This window comes from Glossina fuscipes, unplaced genomic scaffold (assembly GCF_014805625.2).
Source record: "Glossina fuscipes isolate IAEA_lab_2018 unplaced genomic scaffold, Yale_Gfus_2 61, whole genome shotgun sequence".
NCBI classification, from domain to species: domain Eukaryota; kingdom Metazoa; phylum Arthropoda; class Insecta; order Diptera; family Glossinidae; genus Glossina; species Glossina fuscipes.
Window position 1 is genome coordinate 1,702,116 of NW_023998433.1, and position 24,823 is coordinate 1,726,938.

The 24,823-nt window shown below is 32.6% G+C and overlaps 2 protein-coding genes across 2 annotated transcripts in view; both read right to left on the minus strand.

The window, feature by feature from the left end:
* Window positions 1-10,570: 10,570 nt before the first annotated feature.
* Window positions 10,571-11,211, minus strand: LOC119637901. The gene has a single exon (XM_038034342.1). The coding sequence runs from the start codon at window positions 11,105-11,107 to the stop codon at window positions 10,571-10,573; it is 537 nt and encodes a 178-aa protein (XP_037890270.1). The 5' UTR covers window positions 11,108-11,211.
* A 13,166-nt stretch (window positions 11,212-24,377) lies between these two features.
* The window catches only part of LOC119637902, a 1,172-nt gene continuing 726 nt past the window's right edge, over window positions 24,378-24,823 (minus strand). The window contains exon 2 of the mRNA XM_038034343.1: window positions 24,378-24,733. Within this exon, the coding sequence (XP_037890271.1) occupies window positions 24,419-24,733 (315 nt within the window). The 3' untranslated portion in view covers window positions 24,378-24,418. The remainder of the gene's footprint in view (window positions 24,734-24,823) is intronic.

A 24,823-nucleotide genomic window follows, 5' to 3' on the forward strand; every position in this document is an offset into this window, starting at 1 on the left:
AAATTTTAAAGAATAATAAAGAATTTATAGAATGAACTTTTAAGAAATTGACGGAAAATATTTTCATTAATATACATTGTACCAATTTTTCTCAATATAGTTTTCAAGTGAAACGAATAAGAAAATTAAATTCGGTCGGGACCGAATCTTTCATATCCATCACCATTTATCCGAAGAAGAGGTAAAAGCAGTGAAAGAACAAAATTCTCATACTCTATAATATGGTATGGGCACAGTTGATTTCTTCTAATTTACAAAATAGAGATTTTTGACGTAGAAGCATATGGGCGTTGTAGGCGTGTCCTTTGAAAAGTTTAGGTCAATTCCAAATTCTTTTGCAATTTTGAAGCGATATCTTCATTTTCGCTGACGAGAGAATGTTTACCAAAAATGCTACAAATTTGCGCAAACACACAGATGGACACAGTCGAATAGGCGGATATGCTTAAGTGAAGCCAAAATTTGAAACTGGCTAAAAATTTTTATACTTTATGGAGTTTTTGGAGATTGTTTCTGCGCGTTATAAAGGTATTGAAAAAATCATTAAATATTGACACAAATGCTACAGCATCACCCACAGAATATGCGCTCAAAGTTTTGTACATTTATTTGCTATAGTTTAGGAGTAGTGAGCAAAAAACCAATTTTTCATTCCCTTTGAAAAACAGAAGCGTGTTCGGTTTACGTCGTGCTATGGGCGTGTCCTTTGATCGATTTGGCACATTTTCAATAGTAGCCGGCGTGCACGAACTCCCACTGTCTGCGCCAAATTTGAAGTCGATAGCTTCGCGTTTGCGAGAATGTTTACAACAATTATTACACAGGCGGGCAGACACACCGACGGACATGGTTAAATCGATTCGATAATGAATATGCATTGCCGAGCGTGGTTTTTATCGATTTCTTTCGATTACATCGAACTATTTGGCAAGCGTTACTTTTTCTCTTTAATTAAAAGAAAAGTCCGTTTACAACAGCACAGTAAAGCAGTAGGAGAGTTAGTAACAAAATGGGTAAGTTCAGCTGCTCGTAGTGTATTGTTAAACGATCTGGCTGAACCAAACTATCGCAGTATGTCAAGAGATATGATAGAATAGCTTTTCAGCAAAACACCGTGCGGCAATGCCGAAAGCCAATGCACACGACATTAGCAGCTCCGACATATAAAGCGCTACTTCCACCACCCTATTCGCAAGGCTTTATCCTTTCTGAGTGTGAGCAGATCTTGCATTCTTAGAATAGTCGTGCATCCATCCACAGATAGTTTCAATTAGATCAATTATTCCGTTATGACATAGTTCATATGCTGCCGAAAAAGGCTGCAATTTGAATAAAAAATATGCGTAATCTAAACGCCCACCATTTTTCACCCATTTTGCATTTGGTATAACTTAGCACTCGGCAACTTCGACGATGAATGATCAGGTAGGCGTATCTACTACGATCTTGAACTTGACATAATTGTACACATTAAATATTTGCATATATTCGATTTATATCTTAATTACTCTTCATAAGGTCCTAGCATGGTCAAAGCCAATACAATAAAAAAAAAAACAAATAAATATAAAAATAAAAAAAAAATAAAAATTAAAAAAAAGCACATTGAAGATAATTTTTTTTTAGAAAATCGACGCAATTCGCATACAAATAATAAAAATCTTAAGGCAGCAAACAAAAATTAATGACTAAATTTAAAGCTACCATATAGCACATATATCTTATAATGTAGTACATATATATCTATCTCTCTTTATCAATGGATCCTACATATTTATATACCTGTCTATACATGTAAAAGAAGAACATGGTTTGAAGACGAATGAACAAATGTTTATTTGTCAAACATTTAACTAACAAGGCACGTACATTGAGCACATCCATGCATATATGCACAAATATTATTATATAATAATATAGAGACATGCAAAAATAACTAATTAACACAATACCAAATTTACAAAATTGTAATGTGAAGAAGAAAACCATTCAAACGTATGCACATGGGTTTCGCAGATTTAATGGCTTCAAACGGAATGAACGAACTTCACTAACCAGCAATAAAGTAATTTTAAATATGGCCAATAACAATAAAATTTGTTGCATTTAAACAAATCGTAAATCCATTTAAGTTCTATATTAAAAAGGTTTTGGCTCTTGACCAAATTGCATCCATGATGATTGACTATAACTTTCGATTTCAATGCTTTTCAAGTTTATTGATTTTATAAAATTGAATAACCAGTCATCGATCTCAATGAAAAATCTTTGATTATTTCTCATATAGGACTCGAGAATATAAAAACATTAAATAAATTAGTAAAAGGGGTATTATACTGAGATACTTTTTTACCGCAACATTAAAGAAACATATCCGTTAGTCGGTTTTAAACCAAGAACATCTTTACCTCTACCTACGATCAAATTGAACGACATAGTTCTAATAAGATAAGATAATATAAGGTAACATCATAATAACAAGATTTGGGACGAAAAGCAAAATGAATTAAAGCTAGATGATAATGATAAAGTATACAACCATTAAACCAATGCTCTGCTGACGTCTTTTACGTCATACCAAGCTTCTAGGTACATCATTAACTACCGAAAATATGCTAAAGCAAAATATAATACAGAGCGCAATAGTCCCGATATATAACAATACAGTTGATGCTACTTTCTCTCTCAATAATTTTATTTATGACTGAAGCATTTGTTGCACTGCCTAGCAGACCTAACGTGAACTTAAATGAAGCCATACAAAATATTATCTATTCTATACGTCCTATTTAACTATCGCCTCGCCTAGAATCCAGTTTTACGGCGCTGAACCGCAGCGCAACAGCAGCCCTGAAATCAATGAATATAACAACAACACCGTTTGGGAATCTGAGAACACATCTTTTATGTTGGCAACTACACATGCAATTGCAAGATCGAACTCAGAAAAAGTATTATTAAAGGAAAACTCCCTTACTACGGCGGTAAGAACTCAAGCCTTAATAACACAACTTTTGCTAATACCAAACAGTCCTCCAATATTGTATACCACGTACGTGCACATATGGTAAGAATTGGCTGATAACAATGCCAGTAAACAAGTAACAATTATTTCCACGAGTTTTACTTTTTCAATCTTTTACCTAAATGACGACTTTTTTCTCTTTTTGATAAAAATAAATTGAACAGTCAAAGAAATTTTGAGCAGTGGAACTTATGTTCTAAAGATAGGACACTATAGTCAAAATAAAAAAGTGAAAATGTTTTCAATTATATACACATAATATATACACCACTTGTGATACAAGGGTATATTAAGTTAAACCGGATGCATGCAAGAAGCACTTGAAATAGACCCATCTTTCGTTAGAACGATTGAGAACCATTTTATGAATCGATTAGAACTTGTATACTGCCTGTCCGTCTGTCAGCCTTGTTTTCTTGTGTTCAGCCTGCAGATGGCAATTTTTGAGATATTTTGATAAAATTTGGTACATAAAGACATTTTGATCTAAGGACGAACGCTACTGAAAATCATCAGGATCGGATCTGTTTTCCGACCACTTTCCGCATAGCACCTTAGTTTGTAAAGTCATTATATGAATAACTACTCCCACTATGGTCTTTTAACAAACCGATCTCGATTGCTTCAAATAAATTTGTTTTTATATTTGATTACTAACTTTGTTAAATTTCCACAATACCAACAACAATTCTTCTGTGTTATCGTCTCTTGAGTATAGCCGAATTTAATGTATGTCGAGCAGTCGAAAACGGATTCAGAATATCTCTCAACGTTCCTATAGATTCTCACTTTCTCCGTTATATAAAAATCGTTGATTTATTTATTTGCTTTTTATTTATTATCTATATATTTTGTAAACAAAATTTACAAAGTATGGATTTGAAGGCTGCCGGATTACTTAGATCATACAGTCAAACCTGTTTTTGTGCGGTCGATAGGGACCGCAGAAAAAAAACCGCACAAAAAAAAATATTCAAAAACTTCATAAATAGCTATAAGAAATAATTTTTCACAGCATATTAAAGAAAATTTTTTTTATGCGGTAGAGAGGGACGGCATAAAAAAAGTCTCACTTAGAAAATATGTCAAAGCTTCACGAAATAGCAAGAAAGTGCTTTCCAAACAAAATAGATAATTAAATTACACATTGAAACATTTAAAAAAAATTTTAATTTCTAATTTTAAACAAGGAGAAATTTTCAAAATGTACATAATTCAATACTACTCGTCGTAGTTCAAAACGCGCATATTTTTGCGATAAACTGGTTCGTAATCGCTTTCGTCACTTGAAGATACTACAGTTGATTTATTTTTTGTTAACATGTATGATATTCTTTTACCACTTTCGTTTGTTGCAGAATCTTCAGATTCATTTATTCTACTTGCACGTTTTTGTATTGCTCTTATAGTGGATTCACCTAATTTATATTCTTTACCAAGAGCTGTGGATCCTTCACCATCTGCTAGTCTATTTAATATTGCAATTTTAGTTTCTAATGTAATTGTCTTTCTTTTCACTTTTTTTTGGTTACGATTATTCATTTTAAGGGAGTACATATGACTAAAAATAAAATAAAAATCATAAAAAACTATATCTAAATAGGGAAAACAATTAATTTACCTTTAATCTCACTATAAATTTAAATTCGTCTTAATGGTTAAAAGGTCAGCAATTAACTAAAGTTATTAGATGGCTCAGTATGTATTGAAATTGGCTGATGCAATATATGCATAAGAACATTGAGCATGCCTAATGAAATAGGCTAATGCAATAGGTATGAAAATGGCTGTTGCAATGTGTACATACACACTGATAGCAAAAAAAGTGATGCCAACACAGTTCAGATTGACCTAACCTCTCGGCGAAATTCAATGTGTCGATATTCATATACCGCACAAAAAAAGAATCGCACAAAAAGAATCGCACAAAAAAAAGAATCGCACAAAAAAAAAGCGTATAAAAAAAGACCGCACAAAAACAGATTTGACTGTATATGCTCGCCTGCATTGAAAACTCTATCGCACTTGAGATTTAAACTCCCGACGGTGGAGTTGGTATCCTTTGCCTACTTGGCTACTCATCTGGACAGAAATTATTTAGCTTGGTGCTCTTATTAATATTTGAAAATTGTTTGAGAATCTGAAAATTTACAAAAACATTTTGAAAATTCGTAGATAAGTCGATAGTCGAATAATATTCACATTTGAAACAAATTGAGAGAAGAAATATATTCTCCTTCTTGACGCCTCCTTGCCGTCTATTAATTACAAGCGAATTAATTGATTAATTGGATACCTCGTCACTCTTAAATTTTAAATAGTTTTCAACGGCAATCGGACACACACTTCAATTCATAACGATTGTAGGAAAAAGTTTCATCGAATAGTTAGAGCTATTTAAGAATATCTCGTCGGTCGAGAAGTAAAAATTCATTGATGAACGTTACCTATCGACGGACGATATGAACTTTATAAGATCGGTAATTGATATGTATATTCATTGCAAATCTAAAGACTAAGTTTCGATAACGAGTAAACAGCTATGATTAAAACTTGTAAAATATTACAATCGTAACAAGAATGATTCAAAGAACTGAAAAAATGATTCTCCATCAATGAGAAATTGCAGTTCGTAGTGAGTGCAGTACGCAGAAATTATCGAATAAAAATTATGCTTAATTTTGATATTCATAACTATTATGAAAATATATGTAAATCAGCTAAAGTGTAATGAAAGATGATAAAGATAAATTGGGAAATATGTGGGCAGTGCAAAATTAAAAAATGTAGAATTTAAATATTATATAAGATATTTATTGTGAACTCTCCAAGCTAAGGTGAATTAAACGACAATTATTAAAATTTATTATTAATTTATCTAATAAATTGTTGATTGTTTTTTCTTTTCAAGTTTCCTTTTTGAATTTTTAATTTCATTTTTAGTTTTTCTTACTTTTTTATAATACACTCACTGTCTTTCTTTCTTTGTTTTCTTCTTTTTTTTTTTTTTTTTTTTTTTTTGAATAAAAACACAAAACACACGTTAGTGCACTAAAGCAACAGCTAAATGAATAGAAGACTATATATGTATATATGCACACACATTTCTAGGTCAGTATAACAAAGGCACACATCTATATGGATAAATTCACGAATAAATACATACCATACACATAAATATAATAAAAAGAAATTCTAAATAAATAAATATATTATTCTATGCATACTTTCATCTCCCGACAGCAAAAAACAAAAAAGAACACCCCAACGACTAACCCGAAATAACCACCATTAGAACGGAAATAGGAAATCATTTGTATTTGTTGTATTCGCTCAGTTCGACAAAAAGCAACCAACAATGAAAAAGACAATCAACGTGTTGCATATGAAATTTTCATCCATATACTTGGTTGGTTTCAGCGTTACGTTCTTTTTGTTCCTTTTGCGCTTACCTCTCAACCCGTTAGGTATAAAAGATATTTCATTCTCTTTATAACATCCGATGCGATACGTGATTCAACGATTTCAAAATATAAACATATATCTACGATTGATCAGTGTAAGATTTTGAGTCCCTATCATATTGGATGGTATCATCATTCATAGAGCATTCATCATTTATCTGCAAGCAAGTTTCCCAATGGCGACATTTTAAATAATACGCCGAAGTCGCACTCATCCTTAAGTCTGAAATGCACAAAAACATGATTTGCACGTGTCTGCAGTGTTTAAAAAATTGGAAAGAAGAAGAGAAAATTAACGAAAATTTCAAATTAGTGTCATTAGTAGGAGTAGTTTACAATTCACCATTGGATAAGTTAAATAAAAATCTTATACATATATATATATTACACAATTTATTTTTAACGATAACTATAATGGACTAATTAGCGTACATTTAACTGAAAAAAAAAAGAAGCAACTTAACGATTTTTTCTATATTCTGTTGAAAAGAGAAAAAGGAGACTAGGAGGTTACGTATCTTTCATTTCAAAATCCCAGACATATAATACATTGTCACAATTTTCGGGTGGATAAAGTTTAAAATGAACATAAAGTCAATTTTCGGACGTGTTAGCTTATATACAATATATATACAATTCTTCAAGTTGTACTCGAGGTTTTCCGACTAAAATAATAACATTGAATAAATAAAAAATTTGTCTTGGGGATTTCTTTCTTGAACATCTCTAAAACATGCGGTAATGTTTTTCTATCGAATTATCAGAAAGTTTTGAACTTCGCTTTGAAATCTAGTCGTCCATAAACGTAGCCGACTCAGATAAACGTCAGCAATGTGTAGACAGTGACATTGAAAGATCAATTTAGCTAATGACTATTTTTATATCCATCACCGAAGGAAGAGTATATTCATTTTGTCAAAACGTTTGCAACGCCCAGATGGAAGCATCAGATACCCCACAAACTATACACATTCTTAATCAACATCAAATTCTAAATTGATTTAAAGACATCGCCACTTAAATTGAAATTTGAGCTCAGATTCTATAGGCGATGCTATAGCATTTTTGCACAAAAATGAAAAAAAATTTATCGCGCCTTCCCAATATTGTAATGCATCAAAATTGAATTCTTTTTTAATGCCTTTATAACGTGCAGAACAATCTTCAAAAACTCCACAAAAACACCAATTCTTGGCCGGTTTGAAATCTTGAATGCACTTCTTCTTGAATATGCCTCTACGACAAAACTTTTTACTTTGCAACTAGAGGAAATGAGCTGCGACCACTCCATATTGGAGAGTATGAGAATTTTGTTCTTTTATTTCTTTTGTCTTTTTTTTGGGCTAAGGAGCGATGAGTATAAATGGTTCGGTGCGGTTGTCGGTTATTCATGTAACGCGCTGATGGACAGAACGCAGCGAGGAAAGAAAAGCGGATGGTGGAAGTGTGCCGAACCGATAAGTGTTATGTTTTCACCGACTAAGCAGTGACAATAGATACGATAAAAGTAAATTCTGCCGCACTTGACGATGAAAAGAATTTTCATCTTCGCATAAATTCGATCTTCTTTGAAACGCTTTGTAAAATTTCATATTTTTTTTGAATATATTTTCTGCGACGAAATATGTGAATAATGAAAATTAGGAACATTTTCTTGGCGGTATATCTTGTATTCGCGCGACTTTATGAGTATTTAATAGTCGCTTCGAAATCAGGTATGAGGCCTGCTTTTTATTTTCGTTTAATTTATTTATTGACAGACCTTTTTTGTTTGTTTTCTTAATTCAATTTTTTATTTTTTGCTGTTCTTCTATATGCTGGGCCCTTGAAAAAGGAAACGAAATAATTTGATAACAATAAAATTAAATAACGATCATTATTCACAAAGACACTCCAATACCTGTACATACACATAACACAAATGTTTGAGCATACTGATACTCATATACAGACACACTTCTATATTTTATCACACCAAAGAGCAGAAAACAAAAATAAAACAAAATCAGGCAATTACATATATAAAAGCATATATATATATATGTATGCATGTAATGTGTATATATATATGTACAAGTGTACACATTTTGTGCTCACATCTAGACTTTCAGTTAGTCAGGCAAACACAGCCAGCCAACCGACCCTAAACGTGCTTAGCATACGGAACTGATATATAACTAAAACAGAAACACTTTAAGCTCAGAGTCGAAGACAAAACACCTCAAGAGAGAAAAAGCGTTACATTCTTCTGTGCACACTTCGGCAACTTAACTGTGAATATTGGTTGTAGTACTTGTTATACTGGTTGTACTCGTTATTGCATTCAGAACTAATTTCAATTTCAATTAATCCTTACTTTGCATGCAATACGATTTATCATTGACTGCAATTTTCAATAAATGTCGCCCATGTATATAACGAAGATTGTCTAAGATGCTTTTTCATAATCAATATAGAAGATTATTAGAGAAATACACACAAAATGCTAAATGCCGAAATTCCGTTTTGTTTAATTTGTATTGTATTATTTGTACATTTTCTGCCTGCTAAATTTATGTATACACTTATGTATATATATATATATATGTATATGTATATATATACGTCAATACATGCTGCATAGTGTGGGATATTTAAAGATTGACCGACCTGTTGATGTTATTTTTTGCCAGCCTCTTGAAATGTTTATTTTTCCCAACACACACACACACACACACACACAGCCATATGCAGACGTTCAGTAACACTTAGTAGTGATTTCGGTCAAGAGAATGCAAAGATTATATGCCTTGGGAGACCCTCTTTCTACAATTTAATTTACTTAGAAACATAAGTCATCGTTCCATTTGATGTACACCTTCCTGTTAATTAATCGTTCAAAGATGAATTCAATCAAAATTTCATTAGGTGTGCATTATGTGTGTCTGAGAGAATGAATGCGAATATATCAATAAAATTTTCATTCAGTTCAAGCAAAACAAATATAAATCTATACCCATCGTTCTTGATATTATAATGAACGATTGTGAGCGTGGTCTTCTATTTCCATTTTAGAGATAAAAAGAATTTATATAATAAACGCGCATGGATCTCTCCACGGTAGAGTACGAATAATGAGTAAAAAAAATAAAAAAAATAAAAAAACTTAAACAACTCAAAACGTGCCCAACGATCAAGACCGGCTCGTACAGTTTATGGGTAACCTTGTACGGATACAGCCAAGCGAGTGCTATGGACTTCCTTTCAACTTCAAGATGTCTAATGACGTGTGTGAAAATGGATTAGATTAGTTGTAAATGAGATCGAAATTTTTGTATTTCACGTGAGATATTCAGAATAATGAAACCAACGAAGTGGCAACACGTCTTCCGACTAGATATATATACGATACGAGTATCCATTCACATGGTGCAAACCTTTTCGAATTGACACTCTACAAATAATATATGATGTTTTTTTATGATGTATTGTTTAATTTAATATAATTCGTTTTTTTATTTTTATAAAAACTGTAAAGAATACTGTTACGGAAATCCGAAATCTAGTTGATTCCAGCTAAGTCATTTTCCCAAATAATAAATTTCGTTAAAGAGAAAAGAAACCAAATACACACTCGCGAGGCGTCAGGCAGCTGCAGGCCAATCAAAACGTTTACCAAAAAAGTAGGTTAACGAATTAAAAATCAAGTCATAAAATTAGGTAATAGTAATATGACGATAGAAATGTATATAAATAGAATATTTGTGAAAGGCAATAGAGTAGAAGAAGAATATTGAGTTAAACAGTCGAAAGTATTGCCAAAAATAAATTGTGAATAATCCTACGTTTAGAGGAATATTATTGTAAATAAAAGAGCTTTGAAGTGTATTTCTCTTGAACAAAATATCCGCGATCCGGTATATTAGAAAAAGCGAATTTCATAACAATACATTAAAAGTTCAACAAATTTATTTCGCAAAAAGTTAAAGTTTGAGAGCACAGTTCGCATACTAAAAGCATATATTCATATGAGAAACAAGTCTTTATTGTTATTATTTGATGGGCAAATGGAAGGGCATTAATGTAATAAAAAAAATGTAATTTATTGAGTTAGATAGAAAGATAAAGTTTCAGGGATCAAATGTGGCCGCAGCGTTTGCCGAGTTGTTACAGATTTCTGACGCAATTTGGCAGGACGTCGATTGATAAATCTGCGACGATCAATTAAACGAGAAGATGTTGTGACTTCTTCGCCCGCTGCTAGTTCTACTGTTTCGTCAGAAACGTCAATTTTCGTTCGAAAATTAGTTTCGAAAATTTGTGGTTCAATATGTTCAGATTGTCGTAATTTAGGGTCCTGTTTAGCACTTGGTGGACCATTCACCGCGTCTGCTTGACCAAATATTTGTTCTTCTTGACTGAAATTATTACCGACTTCTTCGAACGGTAATTCAGGTTTTAGTTCATCAGCTGAAGGATAAGGTGTTACGGCATCAGTTGCAGCTATCTCAGCAACTTGACGTGCGAAAAAATGATTACGTCTTGAAGGCTGTGAACGCAAGCTACGAGAATTAGGAGCTTCAGCCGCAATTACTGTCAATGCAGTGACGGCAAAGAGAATTTTTACAAATCTCAACATCTTTCGTTTAATTAACTTTTTTAAGAAAAGAGTTTTTGTCTTTTGCTTTTGCTAATAATATCGCAATCACAACTGATACCATCGTTTGATAGTGAAGCAGTTTATATACGAATCAGAAATTGTTTTCAATAATCTAAAAATTAATCATATTCCAGACATAAATTTTCCTCTCAACCATTCCGTAAGAAAAAGAAAAAAAATTATTTACCTTAGTTTTGCGTTTGCAAAGACATGCGTTGCATAACTTATAGCCGCAGCGTTAAAAATTGCTGACTTGACTACAAGGTGAAGAATCGAAAAACGTTTCAACGTTAGTTTTCTATTTGAAGCTATTAATTAATACCTGCGGATTTTTAAAATAAAAAAAAAAAAAGACAGAAGCCAACCAATTAATTTATTAACAAATAATCTTAAATATCCTTAAGAGGCTAATAAACGCTTTCGTGAACACTGCTTCCCCCGAAAGGGGAAGGAAGGAGTGTGGCCGTCCTCACACCACAAGTGCTAAATATTCAAATTTTTACAATAGAGTTTCTTATAATACGAGCATTTTTATCTGCTCGCACAAGCGAATAAATTTATTCAAACCATCCATTTATTAAATGTTACTTATACGTTATAAGCACTCAACAAACATTCTTTGCTGTTGTATGTTAGAATTCTAATGCATGTATACAATGTGTGGGTGTGTGTGTGTGTGTGTGTGTGTGTGTGTGTATATATATATATATATATATATATATATATATATTTCAGCATGTGTGTCTAATAACGTAGTTGCTGCTCTAGCAATTTATCGTCATGTTTTTTGATAATCATTACGGCGACAATTGCAGATAGCTTTATGTAAAGTAATTTATATATGCATGAGTTTACTTACAATTGTAAATACAAATGGTCGGGATAGCCAGCTAGACCTTATGTATGAGTGTATTCTATGAAAAAAAAAAAAACCATTTTCACTTTACATCATCTACTCTATGCTTTATCTATATATACAAATATGTAAGATTTTTATATTAGTTTTCATTGAATGTCACAGCAAGATGAAGACAGAAAGACAAATATATATAATAATAATATATATATATCTATATAAGTAGAAGATGAAGAAGCAGAAAAAGTAATAGAGAAATAAGAAGAAAATAACGAAGACAAGAACCTTGTTTTTGCCCATTTACGGTACATTCATACAAACGCAACAACAACGAATATATAAACATATATATATATACTCATTTGTTGCTTTAGCCATTCGTGGTCGAACTCGTACTAAAGTGAACCACTTTGGAATTGCGTTGTCATGCTAAACCCAAACAAATTTATTCCTTCCAGAGACATAATAACAATGATAATTGGGTGCTTGCCAATGATAAGGTTTTGCATGCACCTATGTCGAAATGTTTACACTTATTATATATATCATACAGTTTATGGGAAAAGGGCGATTTTTGCATGCTTGCTTGCGTACATATATATGCGTATACAGATATGTATGAATGTATGTAAATTCCGGATATACACACGGAACGCCCGACACACACACAAACAAAAGCTGTCACGCTTACTGACACTTACTATACTTTTAAATGAAACGTATGTATATAAATATGTATTGTACGGACTGCTTTTAATGTTCTCTTTGTTTCATTGTGATAATAAAAGGTCGCAAAAAAACAAAAAAAAAAAAACAAAAATGAAGAAAAACAAAATAAAAAAGCTTTATTATTGTACAGAATGTCATGCTCTTGTGGAAATTCTGGTCATGTACTACCCAGAACAAGTGCTCCCTTCTGTGACATTTATAATAGCAGTACAGCTTTGTAATGCAGTACAAAACAAACCAAATGAAATTCATATGTTGCAATGCATTCGCTTCATATTTTTGCTATTTAAATAAAATCTCAAGATACTTCTGCAACTACACCATCATATGTGCATATAGAGTACGTAGAGTTTTTAGATATTTGCCGTTGTTTACATAAAAGACTATATATCTCGGCACACATATATATATATATATATATATATATCGCTATTGATCTCCCTTTAATTTTCTTCTTCTCCCCTGATCCCTATCGGCATCCCTCTCCCTCACAGGCTTGCGCACCATATCGCCTTTTCTTCATTTTTCTCTTCTTAATCTCTTTACTTCTAATCTCTTTCCTATTCTCTTTCTTATATAATATATTGCGAAATTTAAGCAAAATTAAATAAAAAATAGTTAACAATATCCTTTCGATTCGGTATTATTGTTAACGGAAAGAACGATTTATTTGGCCCGAAAGCGAGTATCGGTCATATATTGATGCCTGTCGTTAACACCACACTGTCAACTGTATTTTGAGTAACATCGCAGAGACATTACAAGTTATACAGCATTTTTTCTTTCTTTCTTTTTTTGTTTGTGAGTTTGATATTGAAGTTAATTTTACTACAACTATTCCTCCGGGATTGTATGTTTAAAAAAAAGAACTCATAAAAAGTATGAGAAGAAGACAAATTCTTTCTCTTTTCACTAGCGGCACGTTACGGTGTCAGAATATAACGATACGATTGTCGTTATTCTAAAGTGTAAATGTTTTTCCTCAAAATCATATTTGGAATATATTAATTCTTGTAACAGATAATATATTATACGAGATTTATGAGTAAACAAAAATGAAAAACTATTTGTCTTTCACTTACACAAATCCAATAAATTCAATGCAGACAAATTTGGGAAGAATGCGGAGAGTCGCGCCAGTTTTGCAAGAAAATAAAGTTCTAAAGTTTTCATTTTTTCGATAATAAAAGATTCGAAAACATTTAGCCACATGTTAAAGAAACAACAAAAGAAAACGGTTTGCAGATCTTAGCTTTACCGTCATCTCGCAATGATTGCCATTGCTTTAAAAGGTCTTATCACTTTCTGATTTCCTTTATTCTATTTTTTTCTTAATTTTTTTTTTCTATTGGCATAAGTGATCCCTTCAAAGTAATCGAGAATGATAGGATGAAGAGATTAGTGTCGGGAGCTGACTTTCGAAAAAACTCATTCTCATTTCTGAAGACATCACTGCGAACCCCTTATTCGACTAGAATCCTTAAGCCAATTGTATCGTGCAAACGTTCCAGATTGGTGGTGAAGCAAAAGCGTTTTGAAAATGGGATTTTCGAAATTTAAATGTGTTCTGCCGAAAGCATGCTCCTCGACAATTCCTTCAAAAATAAAACCCTCTTTTAACCATTGTGAGAGTTTCTCGTTTCCTTCTTTTTTTTTTTTTTGATAAATTAGGTTTTGCGAATTTTTTTGCGGAGTTTTTAAGCGATTCGTTTTCGAAAAAAAATGTCATCGACGGCATTTTTTTGTTATGGCGATTCGGATGCTCATTCCCCCAATGCTCATTACATGTTAAGTTATATAGTCAGTTAATTTGTGAGCGCAAACATAGCGATGTAACGGTACTGTAAAGAAAGTTATTGTAAAAATATAATTTTCTTTTGTTGTGCTTTTGTTGTTGGTTCCATCTACTTTCATTATTGTACGTTCATCTGGAACATACAGAATATTAATAAATCTTATCATTATTTTATATTAAATTAAATTTGCACAAATTATTTAATTTTTTTTTCCGCCACAAGGTGGTATCATTCCAACTGCCAATTTTCCACTGTCCACTGCATCGGAGCTTAGCAACGATACGGACAAGTTATTGACCCCAATTATATGCGTATAAGATTTAATCCTTTTCATTATATTTTATATATATATATTTATATACATATATATATTTTTTTGTATAGCAAAAGCAATTTAAACAACCAGATAATTATATCTGACTACGGCCGAGTCTTTTATACTCACGCCATTTTTAAATTCTTTTGCAAATTATTGGCGATATCTTCGTTTTTGCCAACGAGGACATGTTTACCATAAGTTAGGCAGACGGCCAGATGTTCAGATTCACGGACGGAGATGCTTAGATGCATTCCGATTTTGAAGTTGGCTAAGCATGTACACAATTCATTAGGTTTTTCAAGTTTGCTTCCAGGCGTCATAAAGCGTTTAGGCAGAAAAATAGACCTTTAATGTATTATAATATTGCGTAAATACGATCGATTTTTTCCATTTTTACTCAGGTACAGGTTCCCGCTTAAATTGGTACAGGTTTACCTACTATAGTTTGTCAGTAATGATCAAATGCGAATTTGTTTTTCTTCGGAAAAGAGATATGTTCTCAGTTTACGTGGTTTTCAATACCAATCTGCCTGCAAGGACTTGCAATGCTTCGACCAACTTTGGACACTACGGAATCATTTTTTTGCGGCTAGGAGAAATTTGATGCTGATCAAAAATGTATATACACTTTCTGAGGTCTCATAAAGCTCGGTTCGGTGATGGTTATAAAAAAAAAAAAAGCAGCCATATGACTAAATGCATATAATGCTTTGCAATCGCGAAAAGAATTCAAATATTCGAAGATTCGGAACGACTAACTCTTGGACACTTTTAATATCAATATAATATTTAACTTTATGCAAGCGACTGAATTAACCGTTTAGTCTGTCCATTAATAAAAAATAAGCCGATAATCTTAGTGGTTATCGCTCATCTTAATTTTAATCCTACAATTTATTTTCTTGCTCTAAATAAATTATAAAGAAAAAATGAATTTGCACTTTCATCAGCAAACAGAAATACCAAAAACGATACGATTTATATCGGCTAACATGCAAAAATGTCTTCCATATTGCTTTTACTAATACGTACCATCGAGGAGATTCGCTCCTCCCATACTCACATTGCGAATGCATGCACTTTAAGTAAAAATTGATATAAATTGCGATCAGATTTCAATTAAAAGACGCCTACGCAAACACAATCGAACAAGTTCATATATCTTATGAATTTGTTTATTTATTTATTTAAGAGTCAATGAATGATTCAGTCAATGGTTCAATTGTTGGCTTCCATTTTTTTTTTAAATATCGAATGATATAAAACTCTTGTCAAACTTGAAACCAGTTTTTTACCCATCGACTCATCAGAAATCGATCCACTTCACTCACTCTCACTTCAAATCTAACCGAATCGCAATGAATAAAATTTTGAACTTTTAATATTTGTTTTTTAAGGTTCTTTGGAGGCCAAACGGATTCCTATTCCAGATCCCATGTTCTTGCTGCGCTTGTAAATAATTTCATAAATTTTCGATTTAACTGCAATGAAGGGGAACAAATTGTCTTAAAAGTTATCTATCTATTATCTATCACAAAATTGTATCGCAAGTGCAAAGGTCATCTAAACGAGACTTTCACTTCTTTTAAATAAACAAACTCTCAAAACGTTTGTCTCCGTCCTTTTTTTATATACTGACCGCGGTAAATTTTTGTTTCCTCCTTTCATAATCGTATTTATCTAAAGATTATTTAAAAATTTCAAAATACAGAGCAACGTCTGCGTTACGGTATTTACACCTACGCAAAGATAAACTCTTTAGTCAACCAACCTTTTACAGCAGTTTTGCATTTTGTTATCTATGCAAACAAATGCAAAAAAAAAAGGAAAGAAGTGAGTTGAAAAAAAGAAAAACATAAAAACAATGAAAGGAAAAAGACGAATAAGAACGCTATACTCGGATGGTTCCGAAACTCGCGTACACACCACCTTTTAAAATCCTGTGAGTAATGAGCAAAAACTCACAAATTTTTTTTAAGGAAAACGGAGTTGCGTTCAGCTTACACTTTTCTGCGGGCTTATGCCCTTATTTTCAATATCAATCTGTAGATGTAAACTTCTGATGTTTCTATCAAATTTTAAGCCGATATATTATCATTTTTGCGAGGAGGAGAGCGTCAACGCGGCTTAGTTAATTCAGAATTTCACGCAGATCAAGAATATATGCTTTATAGGATCTCTGAGGTATGCTTTTGGATGTCAAAGCACGTTATGACAACAAACAAATGAATATACTCTCCATCCTTCTGCGGTATGTATAAAAAGGAAATAGATAATCACAAAAAGAAAACTTATTTTTCTATGTACGGTTATAGATTGTATTAACGTATATACGTACGTATACATACACTTATATATAAATAAATAAATAAATAAATAAATAAAAGTAAAATAATATTATTTTGTTTAAATATGGTTACATAACCTATCGACACAATATGTGTAGATGTGCTATAAAGCGAAACGGAAGTTTTGATTAAGACGCGAATAAAGTAAATTGAGATGGTGACAAGGTTCATTACATGTGCAAATCCGCAAAAGTGCTGAAAATATCGGCAATGTGGCAAAAATATGCAAAATTTTTATGGTAGAATATATAATATAAAGCTGATCTACCGACATATATACATATACGGCAAAATCATTTATAAATGGTTGATTGGGTGTTAGTGCGCTGTATGTGTGTGTAATGGTAAATGCTTTGCATTGCATTGCATGGCATGGCATGGCATGGCATGGCATTCCTTTGTATACGTACGTAAACGTTGGAGTTAAAGTGCAAAAAGGGATTTAAATTCAATATGTTTTTGGCAACATTACCTGACACTGCCACGTTATCGCCCGCCCGCGCGCACATACAAAAAATGTGCTCGAATGTCTGCCGATGACACAACATCACTCTTTTTTCGCCTTTCTCTCTCTCTCTCTCTCTCTCTCTCTCTCTTCTATTATCATCCTGTGAGAAAATATGGTGTTAACAACATATTTGCTTGTTTTTATACTCATCACCTACAGACCAAGGGTATAGTAAATATCCCATTCATTATGTTCATAGTTCTTATTATTATATATATATATATAATATTTTATATTAATACACACATACGTACCACATACGATTGATCAGCACAAAATTCTTATTTGCCTTAGAATCTCAGTTGCTGTGCATTCTGATTTCTGAATTCGATGTATATTTACTCAAGTATGGAATCAAAGAGAATCGACTTACAAAAGTTAAAAAGCAGATGAAATTGAAATTTGTGGCACTTAATATGTTATTTAAAAATTTCGCTGCTAAAGTAAATCTTCTTCTTCCTACTAAATTTTTGCATCAGTAGATGCTATTATTTGTAGCATGTTTTTTACTACAATACCGTCAAACATTCCTGCAATTAAATCGCTAAGAGAGACTATAGTCATTGTCGGGCAACTTTTGCATACCCATCAACACAGCTTACGTATTAATTGTGACAACATGGCCAAGTTAAGATGTTCGTACGAATCTTAAACCCAAAATCATATATAGTTCATGGGTTAATTTGTGGTAGCAATACAAGCATGTTTTACAACAATTTTAATGGCTTCGATCTGATTAAATCTAGACACAAATGGCACGACCCATAGTAGCCTTAAATAAGTTAATTGTAATTAATGAAGCACATACTTTGAAAAGTCTCTCGGACTGCTACTTAAGGGAATGAGAAAATTGCTATATTTTTTATCGTCGACGTACTAGTAAATAAGTTATTTATATTTGTCTCCTTTAGGGATATATAAAAATTGAAATATTTATAAGTCTATATATGTATACATGTATATTTAAAACAATCTATCAAAAAATATCCATCCATAGATTGGTTTATATAGTTACTACTAGTTGATCCTTACGAGAAGCTCTCAAAAAAATAGATGTTTCATGAGGTTGTAAGTTACTTTGAATATAAGATCCTTTTCTATGTTCACTTTTTTCAAAATTACTTTGCAGCTGTCCATTATTGCTTGCCCGATTGGAGTAAGATCGCTATCGGCGAAAATCGGATCAAAGGTATTGAGTAATAAATTTCATCTTTCTATTTTATTTAATAGGCCTTTGAAGGTCCCAACAAAATAATAATAGACGAGTCTGAAGTTTATGTCGCTAGAGAATACAAAATTTATGATATTTTTTTCTTTGCAAATTTCTGGGTGTTGGGAAGTGATAAATAAATAATTTGAATTTTTTTTGTATTCTTTGCCTTCCACGCACATATTTACAAAAAATTTTGTTCGACATTTGGTATCTAAGCGGTAGGTGTGTAAAATTCGTCATGAAGCTAATGTAAGTTTCGCTTTCTTTGGTCTTCGTTATGTCATTTGATACCTTCGCATCGGTCAGCAGCGAGCTTTACAGACCCTATCAGTGTCGAGAGATCTAAATCGATCTAAGCATGTCATATTCCGTTCGTCTGTCCTTCCCTCCACCTTTGTAACATTCTCCTAATCGGCGGCAGATCTGACAAAAATGTTGGAAATTCTTACACGAAAGCTGGTACGACAATTGGCTTACATTGGCGAAAGAACACGCCCACAATGCTAAACAAAATGAGCTTCCTGCTTTCAAAAATTAAATTTATTTGCCACGCGCACTCAACGTTATAAAATTTCGAAATTTAATTTATTTCTTTTTCAAGGTACCGGCAGTGGCTATAAAAGAGTTGACCACAGTCGTATATAACTTTCTTATTCTTTCTTTTTCTTTCTTTGTTTCACTGAATTTTTATGAGAATATGAATTTTATTTGCCATTTTTATAGGTCGGCAGAGCATCTGGGTTATGTCTGCTTTTAAAGTTAAAAACAAAGCCTATTATCTGGAAGGCGGGAAAACGGTTAAGTCGTAAGTACTCTGTGTGTCTATTGTAAAATTTTCGATGTTGTTGGCATAATATTGCCCACATTGGCAATTTTATTTTTTATTATTTCTTTGCTCTTTTAATTCTTTTTCCATGTCAACAACATTCGTCGGAACTTTTTCACAATTCTTTCCAGATTTTCAGAAAGGACCCCTTGAATCGCTCTGATGGTGATAATTTAATGGTCGTCTCTGCTGCAATCTCATTCTATTCAATTGAGTTTGTTATTCCTTCGGGGCAAAATTGCCAATAAACAGTTATACGTAACTTGCTCCTATATCCCCCCAAACGCGGATAACTCTACTGCTAACTAACTGCTACTAACTGCTCTCATTTTTGATATGGCCGAAAAGTCTAAATCTACTGATATAGATATGGCGTTGGGCAACTTCAATTTACCACAAGCCACTTGACTTTATAGATATAGATAATTGCCGTGGTTTAATAAGGCAATTAAATATTTTAAAAATAGGAAAAACAAACTTTTTCAAAAATTCGTCAAAAGTGGTTCTGCTTATGACTGTTTTGCCTATTCCGCATCAAGCCATAGACTTAATTAATATTATTGCAGACGCCTTCAGTCGATAAAATACTCACTGTTTGTAAATCCTAGATTTTTTTTTTTATTTTTCCAAAATCCCTCACATATTTCTTTCAATGGCTCTGAGTTCTCTGATGGTATTAAAATCTTTAATTTCTTTGCTGAATACTTCCGACTTTTCTGAAATTTTTCAGCGGCTAATTCTGATTCAACTGACATCAGCTATCCGTACCCGATATCTAGCTCGGTTTTGATTCCTAACTTGCTCATTTCAGAAAATGATGTTTTAGATGATTTAAGGTCTCTAAAATATAGTTCGACGCCTGGAACTGATGGGATGCCACCATGTATACTTAAAATATGCTCTTTCGAGCTATGTGCTGTTATTTCAGTGATATTTACTCAGTCCTTGAAATTAGGTATTTTCTCTTTGTGCTGAAAGAGTAGTTTCCTTATTCCAATTTACAAATGTGGAAATAAACATTAGGCTGAGAACTGTAGGAGCATCGCCAAAGTTAGTGTTCTTATATTTCTCCGCTCCAGCGTGGCTTTCGGAAAGATAGATCTACTGTCACGAATCTCTTAGAGTTTACCTGCCATATTTTCAAGGCTTTTTCTAGTGACCTTTGCATGGACGTCGTATAGACTGATTTTAGTTAAGCGCTTCACTTAGTTAACCACAATTTATTGATCTTCAAACTCTATACCTCTGGCTTCTCTTTCTGTTTAGTGAAATGGATAAGCTCTTATCTTCATAACAGATCATTCAAGCCATTGGGAATTTGGGTCGGAACCCGCTTATCTCTTTGCCTCCTTATGGAAATAGATTGCTTGTGTTATCCTTACAGTCACTTGAAAACCATAGATTTATACTTGGTGTCTCCTTCTTAATTAAGTTAATTAATGGTAATATCGTTTCGTCCACATTACTTAGTGAGATAAGCTTTATTGTCCCTAATCGCTTCTCTAGACACTTCATGTTCCTTAAGCTGAGTAAATGTAAATATAATTAAGAGCTCTTTAACCCGTTAAGAGTTCTTCAATTCTTCAATTCGGAATCTATCAAAACAACTTTGCTTAATACGCGCTATTTACCAATGTCGTATTTAAATTAATTTTTAATCTTAACCGGATCATTATAATGAAATTAATTTGTGTTGTTTACCTAATCGGTTGTGAAACTTTTGCATGTTTGCGATGGCTTAGGAGTTCACTTGCAATTTGCTTCTATACTGGTTGCCTCTGTGCTAGTTGTGTACATGCCTCTTTTCTTTTGTTTTTTTTTTTTTTTTTTCTTATTTATTATATGACATGAATTGTTATTTAATTATTATTATTATTATTATTATTATTTTTATTATTATTATTATATATGTTTATATATAGTTTTTTTACTAGTTTTTTAAGATTTACTTCTAAGAGTCCATGGAATTCGACTGTTGATCTATCTTAGTTTAGTTTCATGTCTAGGTAAATAAAAAACGAATAAAAAAATAAATAAAAAACGTTAACTGAATTATTGCCGTAAAAACTATTAAATACATCTGCGTATTAATTGCCTGTCACGATCAAAGTACGCACACTTACCTTTAATATGGTTAATGAAAAATAGAAATTGCGTAAATTTTATTTTAAAAGTATAACTAAATGCAAAAATAAAAGAAACGATAAAAAGTTAACTAAGGAGACTCTCTCTTTGTTTTACGAAGAAACCTTGTCATGGACCATCTCAAGTTAAGCTGTGAAAAAAGCAAAAAGTGTCTTTGAGCTTTTGCGAGCGGGTCACATCCATATGCGCATTTTAGTTTCACCCGCGAACTAAACAAAGATATACTTATTAATTTACGCTTTTTATCTCACGTAATTCACGAACGACAACAGGCCGTGTACAGACGAGCGAACCTAGCAAATTCGCATTAGTTTGCATTAGGTGGACCAAGGACACCATATATGTACCTAAAATACATTGTTTAGGATTTCTCATATGAGAAATGGAATAAGACTTAGGGTATACTCTTCCCCTTCCACGATGATAGATGTAAGAGAAGATTAAAAAAATAAATTTTAAAGATATAAAGAAGAAATCCGATCTTTTTTTTTAGTCCTGCCAACTGTACATCTATCATTTTATGCTAAAAACATTTTAAGGACCAGTTAGATTGCTGCGACAGACGGTGTATAATCACAGATGAACACTATTGGCCTACAGAATATAATTATGTGAAACTCGCCATCTGTAGAAACTCCTATGTATGTGACCGAGACTAATGTAGCAAATGTCATACGATAGTAGGCGAAGTGTTTGATTAAACTTTATCTTGAAGCATAATTCACATTGTAATCCGGTTTCCCATAACATGTAAAAATGATTTCAAATTTATTTATAAAATGTTTGTATTAAATCAAATTCCAGGCATATACAACGCTCACGTAATAGGGTATCAAAAAAAAAAAAAAAAAAGAAAAAACAGTAAAAAAGTGGACCACAAACATTTTAATGGAACGCTTAGATTGATTTCCTTTCCCTCCCTTTTCACCAGCTTTAACAAATATCGGCTAGAAATTCTAGGAAAAGTCCATTAACGTTTTCCATCTTATTCAGATTATTGAAGTTTTTAGTAATCGCAAGAATCCAAAAAATTATGCTGCACATTTACATTTACATTTTATTTCAATTCCTGTTACTAATAGATGATGGGACACAACCCCATCTGCTTTTATACAAATAACATATTCCCCAGGGATCGAATGTTACATCCGCCACCATTTATTTTATCATATTAATATCAAATTTATTCGAACTGACCGCGCTGCGGTAAGATAAAATTGACATTGCGAAGAATTGACGTTAGAAGAACACTAGATCAGAGTATTAGAGAATTTTTTTGAAATTGTTGATTTACTAATAGACTTTATTATTTACCGCTTTATGAGGGCATGAATAGGCTTTTGTAAATATGAATAGTAGTGCTTTCAATAACACATACCTGGGAAATTTCAATTTTCTATCTTTCACAATGTATGACTGGCGAACACAAGTGCATAAATTTCTACCTAGAGAAACGGAAATACTGTCAGTTTACGCTTGCCCGTGGACGCATCGTTTCAGTATCAGCCCGCATTCAAGATCCCCGTGTTTCTGTCAAACTTTAACACGTTAATAGATTACAATGTTTGCAAGAAACACACTGACGGATATTAATGAGTAGATCGATTGAGAATTCGACGCTAATCAATAATATGTACCCTTTATCGCGTCTCTGACGTTTCCTATTAGGACGAAATGACTATAGCCTCTTCCTTCGGTGGTGGCTGTAGTAATACAATTTCCATTTCGCATACATATGCAAGCCACAACACTTGTTGAACATAAATTTTATAAATAATTATTTTTATTAATAATAATTCTATAAATAATATACATTTACTTAAGCTGGTAAAAGTCATGACATTTATCACGAAAAAACATCAACGTAATCTCTCAATTCTATCCTTGCATGGAAGTTTTTTTTTTTTTCTAAAACATATCTACCGTACAGAAACACAATTACATAGATATAACTACGGATGACATAATTTAAGAGCTTTCCGCTGATATCTTCATCGGTATTGCAGTTCCATGACAGTTCACTAATGAACTCATCATATTTTCATCATATATTCATTTAATTTCTTTTGTAGTTTAAATTTATTTATTTCCCTTAAGAAATTCTCTCGCAATTAGTGCAAATCATATAAATATTATAAGTAATTATACGCTTACGCATGCTACTCTCAGTACACTTATAAGGTGATGTAGTCTTGGTTTTTGGTAGGAACATTTTTTGTGTTTAATTCAATATTTTGTAAGTAATCGTTTTACAAGTTTTTTTTTTCCTATATTTAGCATCAGAAATTCGTATTTCACGGCGTATCGTTGCAAAATGTGCATCAGAGATCTCATAATATTGCGAATCAATATAAAATTTTCATTTGCGCAAATCTGCAATTCTGAAACAATCTAGTTGCACCGGTAATTTCAGGAGAGAGTATTTCAAATTCTCCAGTTAGCAAGTACCAGAAATTAGCTTTTGTATGTTACTATCTTTCTCTCCCGTCTCTCCCGACTTGAAATCTATCTTTGTCTATAATTCTACTCTCCATCCCCACTCCGTAAGCGTTACCAGCTCTCCACATAATTAATTCCGACTGAATGATCCACGAAGGTAGGAATAATTTCGATGCCTTTAAAAATCGATTGTAAATGTGGCTCAGGTTGTACTAAAACGTAACTTTGTTCAGGTTCATAAAGCACGGCTGTGTGCAGGAAAGAATGTTTCATATCTTTCGGTTCCTCCGCCTTTGTAGCAGGGCACATATTCTCTTTTCCATTGTTTGGATGAGGTTTCTTCATTTCCCGGGGCATGTGTTCATTTTCTTTTCCAGTTTGTTCCGGTTTGATGTGATCTTTCAATATTTCAGGTTTTTCTTCGGGCTTCATGTGATATCTCGGTGGTTCTGATTCTTTCTCGTCTTTTTCTTTCGGTTTCGCATTTACTGGCGGTTTTCCGTGTTCCTCTTCTTT

Excerpts from the sequence above, each read along its gene's own strand:
- LOC119637901 (XM_038034342.1), bottom strand. The coding sequence starts at position 11,107 with ATGTTGAGATTTGTAAAAATTCTCTTTGCCGTCACTGCATTGACAGTA.